The 9,184-nt window shown below is 54.6% G+C and overlaps 1 protein-coding gene across 2 annotated transcripts in view; it reads left to right on the top strand.

Moving 5' to 3' along the window:
• The first annotated feature begins 669 nt into the window (after window positions 1-669).
• STUM (stum, mechanosensory transduction mediator homolog) overlaps window positions 670-9,184 on the top strand; it is a 47,692-nt gene continuing 39,177 nt past the window's right edge. For both annotated transcript variants that reach the window (XM_045818088.1, XM_045818078.1), the window contains exon 1: window positions 670-1,081. In XM_045818088.1, the coding sequence (XP_045674044.1) occupies window positions 886-1,081 (196 nt within the window). In that variant the 5' untranslated portion in view covers window positions 670-885. The remainder of the gene's footprint in view (window positions 1,082-9,184) is intronic.

Genomic DNA, 9,184 nt, shown 5'->3' with positions numbered 1-9,184 from the left:
GCTCCTTGGCCTTTTCACCCCCACGTCGAGCGCGAGCGCACGGCCAGGGGTTCCTCCGGGCCGGCTCAGGGGCCGGTGCCCAGCATCCCCTCTCTCCGGTGGCAGGCCCCTTCCTTTCCGCTTTTTGCGCGTGTGTAGGGGAGGGTCCCACTTCAGTGTCTTGCTTCGAAGACCTGTTTGAAAAGCTGTCTCCTGCTTTATGCTCTGTTACCGAGACTGTGATTGCTTTGGCTCGATGGAACAAGTCCTTTTAGATGAGAAGGAATTGAAGGCCTACTGGGCACCAGGCGCCCTGCCTTCCTTGCCTCCTTCTCCCTTAAGGTCCAGCACCTCTTCCAGACTAAAGGACTAGAACTTGAGGCTTCCCCTGCCCCTGCCAGCTGAGAACACACGACCAATTCTGCGGCCTTGGCGGAGGTTCCCGTCCAAGTCACCTGTGGAGGGAGGGCGAAGTCTGTCCATCCCTCCCAGTATCTGGAGGGACAACCGGCTCCCTCTGTGTTCCCCTTCTACTTTCTTCCCTTCGCCCTGGTTTGTAAGTGGGACTTTTAGCGGGGTGGGGTGGGGGGCGGAGAGAAGGGCGGGGAAGGGGCCCAGCGGGGAGGGGCGTCGGAGTGCTGTCACCGAGTGTCACGCCGCCCTCTCCGCCCCTCAGCCGGGGGTGTGGGAGCGCAGCGGAGCGCGCGGCAGAGGGCCAGGCGCGTGGGGACGCGGGAGTGCGGGTTCCCTGCCAGCTGCGGGCACCCGAAGCACGCTGGCCGCCTGAGCTCGGCGCGGAGCCCGGAGCCCGGAGCCCGGAGCCCGGCGCCGGCCGTCCCCCGCCCCCTGTGCGCTGGGCAGCAGCCCCGGCTGCGGCAGCCCGGCTCCCGGGGAGCGCGCCCCGCCATGGAGTCTTCGCACAAAGACGCCGAGACGGCGGCGGCGGCGGCGGCGGCGGCGGACCCCCGGGGGGCGTCCTCGTCCAGCGGGGTGGTGGTGCAGGTCCGCGAGAAGAAGGGCCCCCTGCGCGCCGCCATCCCCTATATGCCCTTCCCGGTGGCCGTCATCTGCCTCTTCCTCAACACTTTCGTGCCGGGACTGGGTAAGACACGGCGGCCGCGACCCCCGCGCCCCGGGCCCCGCCGCGGAGGGCAGGCAGGGGAGGGACTGCGACCCTCGGGTGGCGCTCGCGGCTGCAAGCGCCGGCCCGCGCTCCCAGCGCCCCCTGGCAGGTGGCAGCAGCGCGCGGAGCAGGCGCCCGGGAGGGCGCAGGGCCGCCCACCCAGCCTTTCACCTTCTCCCACCTGTTAACGAGGTTGTCCGGCCCAAGAGCCGGAAACTTTGCGGGGAATGTTGTAGCCCGCCGGCGGCGGCCAGAACGGCTCCCCTCCAGCCTCCCCGAAATCCTGCCCCTTCTCTCCACCATGCACCCTCCCGCGAACCCCTTTCTCCGAGGGCCCCGGGACCCGGGCAGGAGGAACGTTGTGGCCACACCCGGCGCCGACCAAGTCCCGGGAGTCCGAGAAGTCGGCGCTGCCGGGGGAAAGGGAGGCAAGCCGGGCTTAGAAGACACCCTGCAGCTCGCGGGTGCGGACCGTGTGGGGGCGAGAGCTCTTTAGCCAGAAGCTCCTTCCCCTTCTTTCCAAGAGGCGGCGATTCCGCTGACAAACCCGCCCCCCCCCCACCCGCCGCGGGGCGCCGCGGGAGCGGGGGAGGGATGATTAGTTTGGATACCTGTGGGTTTGGACCGCACATGGCCAGAGGTGACCCCAAACTCCCTCCTGTCCCTTCCGTCCCTTCGAAGTGGAGAGCGCGCCCGTGTAATTCTGTGCTGGAGTCTGGCTGGCTGGAGGGACTCTGACGGCACCCGTGTTCCAAATTTTAACAGGGGCCCACCAGAGAGATGGGGGTGAGGAAGGGTGTGTGAGAGAGGGGGTGAGTTTTCCAGACCCTCTTTGGTCCTCACGTCCCAAATCTCTGCACGCTCTACCCCCACTCCCCTGCTTGGCACTCGCTGTTTTTCGCGCTGAGCGGTCCCGCCTCTCCAATTCCGTGCGCGGCGGAGAGGGAGGCCCCTGGGTGCCCTCTCCAGGAGCAGGCCTGCCCCTGCGCGCCTGCCAGTTGCCAGCATCTGGCTCCAAGTTTCCAAAAACCGGGGTCAGCTAGAAGTGGTTTTCTGTCGTACGTTGGCCTTTCTCACGGCCTCGCGGAGCTGAGAGAGCGCGCGCGCCCACCCACGCAGGACGTGTTCACTTTCTCCTTGTCTTTCTGCCTGCCGGGCTGCGGCGGCCAGGAGCAGAAGGCACATCTGTCTGAGCAGGGGGTTAGGTGGTCCTTAGCCGTGCTTCCCCCTTCTGCGATGCCGCCAGCAGCCTAAGCCTGCCCTCGGCACAGGCCGGCTCTCTGCACAGGCCGGCTCTCTGCATCGTTAGACGCTGCGCGGGGCGGCGACCTGGTGCGAATTTGGCTGTGGGCAATTCCCACCTGCTGGAGTGTGAACATACTGCCTGTCCCTCTCTCCGGGATGTGACAGTCATGAGCAGGGCTGCATCTTGATTCCACTTTTCTTTTTTAAGTGGTGAAGTCAATGCCGCCCTATGGTCTTTTGAGGAAACAAACGAGTGGGTGCCAGGTGGGAGGGGCTGTACCCAGGCCCTGCTGAGTGAGGGAGCCGCCCCCAGGAGCCCGCAGCTGCGCCCCCCCCACCCCCGTGCACCTGTGACCGCCCTCCTGGGTCGCACCTCACTAGGTACCTTTGCTGCCATTCCCCCAGCCCCCCCCTCCATACCCCCCATGATGGGACCTGGCTTTCCCCTCTCAGAATCCTGTAGGATTTTTGTAAGAAACCTTTCTGGGAAGCCAGGAGAAAATAAGGAAAATACAGAAGTAATAAGACAGGTGAGTCACGGGTGTTCAGACTAACGGGTTTTCTGTGATTGAATCCACACTTTATTTTTTTCATTTTGTTTTGGTTGATACTGTAGACCGGGTGCACAGGCCCCTGGCCCTCTCCACGCTGCAGGGGTCCTGGTTCCTGGCAGTGTTTCCCGCTTGTGATCTAGGGACACCTGTCTCTCTGGGTGCCTGGGAGGACGGAATGAGATTGCTCAGAGCTTATTCAGGGCTCCAGTGCGCTGGAGGGGGTGGGTCCCTCTTGCGCTTTGCCCTTCTGCAGAACTGACACTGGGTCCGTCCCTATGTGTGCGCCCGCACGCGCGCCTTTCTGGACCTTTCTGCTGTGTATCTGTTGATCTCTCTGCTCACCTTGACCTGCAGTGGGGCCCTATATGGCAAACCAGCCCAGGCAATGCTTGCAGGCAGTCTCCCCACCCCACCCTCCCCTCCTCCAGGTCCTCCTGGCTCATCTGAAGCTCCTGTGAAAACTCAATATTCATGTGTGGCTCTGCCCTGTGAGGAAATGGAAAATACTTGGAATCCACTCACTCATTCATTGCACAGACTCACAGCACCTGCCCCACGCCAGGCATTGGGGATGTGACGATGAATACATCAGCTGGGATGTCATAGGTTATTGAGAGCAACTGATGCAAACTTTGTTTGAATCTGATAAATGCTATGATGGCAGCAGAAACAGCGTTTTAGCCACAGTTAATGCTTCCTGGGTTGGGAGTCAGAGAAAACCTCCCAGAGGAAGTGGTGTGAGGTCACACCTGGCAGGGAAGATCCACCACGGGACCCCCACACTTTTCCCATCCTCACTGCACTCCTACTCTCTGCAGACTGGGCAGGCCTTCGGCCCGAGCATCTCTTGTTGAAGCTTCCTTCCCTCCTGGGGAGCGGATGGAAAGCAGGCGTGTCTTACCATCTTTCTGACTCCTCACTGGAACAATAGAAACGAATTTTAACAGTGGATGATGGTAAAGAGAGGCACCCCAGTTCCTATTCTGCTGATGAAGACCACCGCCTGTGCCTGCATAGTCCCATAAGTGGGGCCTGTATATACAAGGATATGCAGTTACTCAGATACACAGGGCAAGTTCATTGCTATGTTCCCAAACAGCCAGAGAGTTTGTCTGTTGGTCAGGGGTAAAATTACACTTTCACGTGTAAAAATGGTATCTATCTTGTTGGCTTGGTGCAGTGAAAATGTCGATGACTCCGGTAGTGGCAGGGAAAGTGGGATGGAGAGCTTCCATTGGCCGTTAACCATTGCATCAGACTAATGTTGGCCATTCATCTGCTGTTGAATATTCATGAATATTTCATCTATGCCTAATATACCGCCTACTCTTTGACACTCCACGGAAGCCTCGCTTCCCCGGTAAGAGCACCACAGGCTGGCTCAGCTGCTTCCTTCTCTCTTCCCTCCAGTCCTGAGGCTCTGATATTTACCACGTCCTCCCTTGTGGCATTTTTTGTACTGTTGACTTTCTGTTACTGTTTCAAGAGTTTATTCTTTATCTGTGAGTTCCTTCAGAGCAGCAACCATTTTAAATTTCTCCTTGGTACTGTATATCATTTGTGAATACATATGAACTAGAATGATACTCCAGGAATAGGCATTAGAAATCGTCTGGTCCAGCAGCTTTATTTTGCACAGAAGTGAGGCAGGCTAGGACCTGGAAGTTTGCACCCAGGCAAGGACCCAGGAAGCTTAGATCCTACTCAACCTTTTAAAGGAAGTTATTTGAGGATGTATTTTAGCAAGACAACAGTGTAAACTAAGAAGGAAGATAAGTGATCCAGGAAATAATGTATCCAATTCAGGACAGCCATGAAGGCAACCCCAGGATACAATTGTTCTCGGGCCTGGAGAGGTGTCAGTCTTCATTAGACCGGGGGTGGGGAGGCGGGGTGAGGGGGAGTTTCTAGGAAAGTGGTCTCTGAGGACGGCATGAGGGGGGATACATTTCGAGAAACTGAAGTTGTGACAGAACGCAGAACATAAGCAAGAGAAACAGAAGGAGATTAAGAACTGCGGTAAAGACAAAGTCATGCAAATGCGTTAGGATCCCAAAATGAAGGAAGCTGCCCAATGAGATCAGAAGGCCAGCAGGTTTCAAAAAGAAGAATAGAAAGATTCCAGACAACAGAGAGAAAATTTAGAAGATTTTAGGAACATGGTGAAGAAGGTACCTGTTTCTTCTACCAACAAAGGAAAGAGAGGCCATCAAAAACTTCTGGAAAAACAAGAAAAATTTTTCATGAAAGACAAAGCTGTCATATGAAGCAAATAAAGACACGGCCTGATTTTGAGCACGTGGTGGGCTGCGAGAAAGGCCCTTTTGAGTGCGGGGGGCCTGTCGCTGGGCCAGTGGTGCACATGTGGGCTCCTAGGTTCTCTTTGGCTCTGCAGCAAAGAATACTTGCTTCGTCACCAGGATATAAAGGCTGCTCAGTGGTTTTGAACTTCTAAAACCAAACGCAAAGCACTGAAGTTCTACTTAAAATAGCTACAAAGGAGGGTATAAAGATTTTCCACCTTGACGATGAAAAATGAAAGGCACAGCTTGAAGAAGCTGGCAAGTAGAAGACAAGAGAAGGGCAAGCAATTGTGATAGATTGAATTACTGCTGCCAGTTATTCACTGTCCTCCCGTGGCTTGCCCCGCCTCCTGTGGGCGGGGCGTACTTCCTTGCCTGCCCATTGGTGTCAGGTTTGGGCACGTGATTTGCTTTGGCCAATTGAATGTAAGTGGAAGTGACATAAGCCATGCCGGAGTAGAAGCTTCAAGGGGCCTCCTGAGGTTCTGCCATTGTTCTAGTGCCTCTCTCGTGAGAGTGGCAGATCTCGGTGGGGGCCGCTCTTCAGTCGGGTCCCTAACAGAAAGAGGACATCAGAAGCAGAGTGTGACATGGCATGGGAATGAGAAATGAGCCTGAGTTGCTAAGAATTCTTTGTTGTGTAGAGCGTTGTTACTGTCTTAGCACACCCACCAAAGCTGGCTGATACGTGGAGGGTAGGGTAAGAGGAGGGGATGCCCTCCTCCTGCACAGTGGGGGAGCGAGAGATGCTGTCTGTAGTTGATAGAGTGAAAAAGAAAGGTTACCAAGGTAATCAGTAGATGCACTGACACAGGGATCTGTGGGGACAATGGGACAATAGCCACGTGCTGGGACAACGTGGGGACAAGTGTGGCACGGAGCTGGGGGTGATGGAGGTAGGCTAACTCCTGTAATACCAGAGTAGAGAGTCCGTAACTGATGCCTGAAGTTGATACAACACGAAAAGGCAACATAAGCAACCTTTGGAGATTAGAGCAGTATCCGAAGAATTCCCACCCTTCCTGGCATCATCGATTTTTCTTTGTTGAATAGCTCATTCCGGGAAGCATGCATGCAGGCTGAAATTCTCCTCCGTCTTTTAAACATAGCTCTCTGCTGATCCACCCTCCCCCTCGGGCCGTCGCCCCTTTGTCTTCTCCCCCTTACTGACCAGTTCTTCTCACCAGTTGCTCTTCTCTCACTGTCTCTTGAACCCGCTCTCATCGTGTTCTGCCCTATCACTCACCTAAACCGTACTCACCAGATTGCCAGCCACCCCCGGGCTGCTGCTGTTTCCAGTGGTCAGTTCTCTGTCTTCATCTCCCTGGACGTCTCAGTGGCACTGGACACAGCACTCGCTTCCTTCTCCCCGAACTGCTGCCTTCACTTGGCTCCTGGGACGCCATCCTCTCCCGGTTTTTTCTTTTCTTTTTTAAAGATTTTATTTATTTATTGTTTAGAGAGGGAAGGGAGGGAGAGAGAAAGAGAGAGAGAAACATCAGTGTGTGGCTGCTGGGGGCCGTGGCCCACAACCCAGGCATGTGCCCTGACTGGGAATCAAACCTGCGATGCTTTGGTTCGCAGCCCGCACTCAATCCACTGAGCTACGCCAGCCAGGGATTCTCCTGGTTTTCCTTATACTTCACGTTTCCTCTGCTCCTCTCCTCAACCTCTGAACTTGGGAGTCCCCCAGGCCACTTGATCTTTTGATCTTGATCTTCTCTTTGATCTCCATCTCTTCTCCGCCTACACACTCCCTTGATGTTGGCGCTCAGTCTCCAGGCTTTATACTTCATCCTAACGAGGATGACTCCCAGACCCAGATCTCCAGCTCAGACCCTCCCTTGAACTCCAGAGCATTACGTTCAACCCACTTGCCAACGTTGCCCCACTGGAAAGCAAAAGGCATCCCAGGGTCAACTTATCCAAAACCAAACTCCTGATTTTCTTCTCCCCAAATGCTTTGCCCTCATCTTTTATTGTCACGGCAAATGGGATCTGTTCAGAAGCCAGGCCAAAAGCTGGGACTCATCCTTGCCTCCTCTTCTTCCCACACCCCACACCCAATCTGCCAGGAAATACTCGTGGCTCTGCTTTCAAAGTCTATTGGGTATCTGACCACTCCTCACCATCCTGCCTCTCCCTCACTGGTCCAGGCCTCCACTTTCTGCTGAATGAGTTCAGGGGCCTCTTACACGGTCTGCTTGCCTTTACTGACTTCCCACAGAGTCTGCCCTGCATGTGGCGATGCCCGTGACCTTTTTAAAACACGCGTGAGTCAGATCATGTCACTTCTGAGTTGTACGCCTGCCAGTGGCTCCCATGTCCCTTAGAGTAAAAGCTCAGGTCCCACAAGGCCCTGGGCCAGAACGTTCCAAAAGAAATATAAATGAGCCACAGATGTGATCTAAAATGTCTTAGCACCTATATTAGAAAAAATAAAAAGGAACAGGTGAAATGAACAGCATCCAGGGGTGAGTAGAAGTAGGTTTGTAGTTGTAATACAAATAAACACAGCAATTAATAAATAATAATACAAGAATAAACTCTGTTTTGTGTACTCACAACTGTAACCTACTATTGCCCACCCCTGTATTATACTTAACCCAGTGTGTCCGAAATATTACCATTCAGGGCATATCAGTATAAACATTATTAGGGCAATATTTTATATTCCTTTTTTACATATTAATTTTTCCAAATCTGGTGTGAGTTTTACATTTGCCACCATCTCACTTTGGACTAACCCCGTCCAGGTGCTCACTAGCTGTGGGGGCTGCTGTACTGGAGACGGTGCAGCTCCATGGCATCTATCTGCCCCCACTGTGTTTCTGATTTCATCTTTAAAAAAAAAACAACAAAACCTTCACCCAAGGACGTTTTTCATAGTGTGTAGAGAGAGAGAGGAAGGGAGAGAGAGAGAGAGAGAGAGAGAGAGAGAGAGAGACATCAACCGGCTGCCCTCTCGCATGTGCCCTGACTGGGGATTGAACCCACAACCGGTGTGTGTGTCCTGATAGGGAATCCAACCCGCGACCCCTCTGTCTGCAGACAACGCTCCAACCACCTGAGCCACGCCGGCCAGGGCTCTGATTTCATCTTCCCCTCTCCCTCGTGCTCACTCTGCGCCGGCCCTGCTGGCCTCTTCGCTCGTTCTGGGAAACACCAGAGGCACCTTCTCACCTCCAGGCTTCGCATGTGCTCCTGCTCGGGGGACGTGTCCTCTAGGGAGCCGCGTGGCTCACTCATTCACATCCTTAGGTCTCTGCTCCCTTGTCACCGACTCAGTGAGGCTTTCAGTGTCAGTTTGTTAGAGCTGTCATAAAGCACCACAGGCTTGGTGGTTTGCACACCGGAAATTATTTTCTGACGCCGAGTCCAAGAGCAAGGTGCTGCCGGGGTTGGTTTCTCCGGGGGGCTCTCTTCCTGGCTGCAGATGGCCGTCTTCCCTCTGCATCTGTCTGTGTCCTAGTCCCCTCTTCTCATAAGGACACCGGTCCTACTGGGTCACGGCCAACCCTGAAGACCTCGTTTTAACTTATTGCCTCCTCAAAGACCTTATCTCCAAGCACGGCCGCATTCTGAGGTCCTGGGCGTTTGGGCTTTGACATAGGAGCTTTGAGGGGATACGATTCAGCCCACAACACTTTCCCAGACAATCTCACCATCGCAGCTCTCCCCTCCTCCCCAAACTCCGTTTTTCCCACTTCGTCTTCCTTAAGAGCACTCTCACTAACAAACACACTGCATGTTTTATCTTTTTAATCTAGTTCCTGCAGCCCACTTGAACGGGTGCTGCGTGAGGGTGGGGCGTCTTGTTCGTGTTTCGGGTCTGTTTTGCTTGTTGCTGAGTCCCTGCACTCTGGAGCAGTGCCTGGTCCCTAACAGATGCTCAATAGATGCAAGTTGAATGGGTCAATGAATGAATGAATGCATGAGTTAAAACCAGAGACAGAGGGGATCGCCTTAGGGAAGGTGTG

Source organism: Phyllostomus hastatus, unplaced genomic scaffold (assembly GCF_019186645.2).
Source record: "Phyllostomus hastatus isolate PE091 unplaced genomic scaffold, TTU_PhHast_1.1 phas_contig_148, whole genome shotgun sequence".
In the NCBI taxonomy this organism is placed as follows: Eukaryota; Metazoa; Chordata; class Mammalia; order Chiroptera; family Phyllostomidae; genus Phyllostomus; species Phyllostomus hastatus.
The sequence above is the reverse complement of the archived record's forward strand: the minus strand, read 5'-3'. Positions and strand labels throughout refer to the sequence as shown.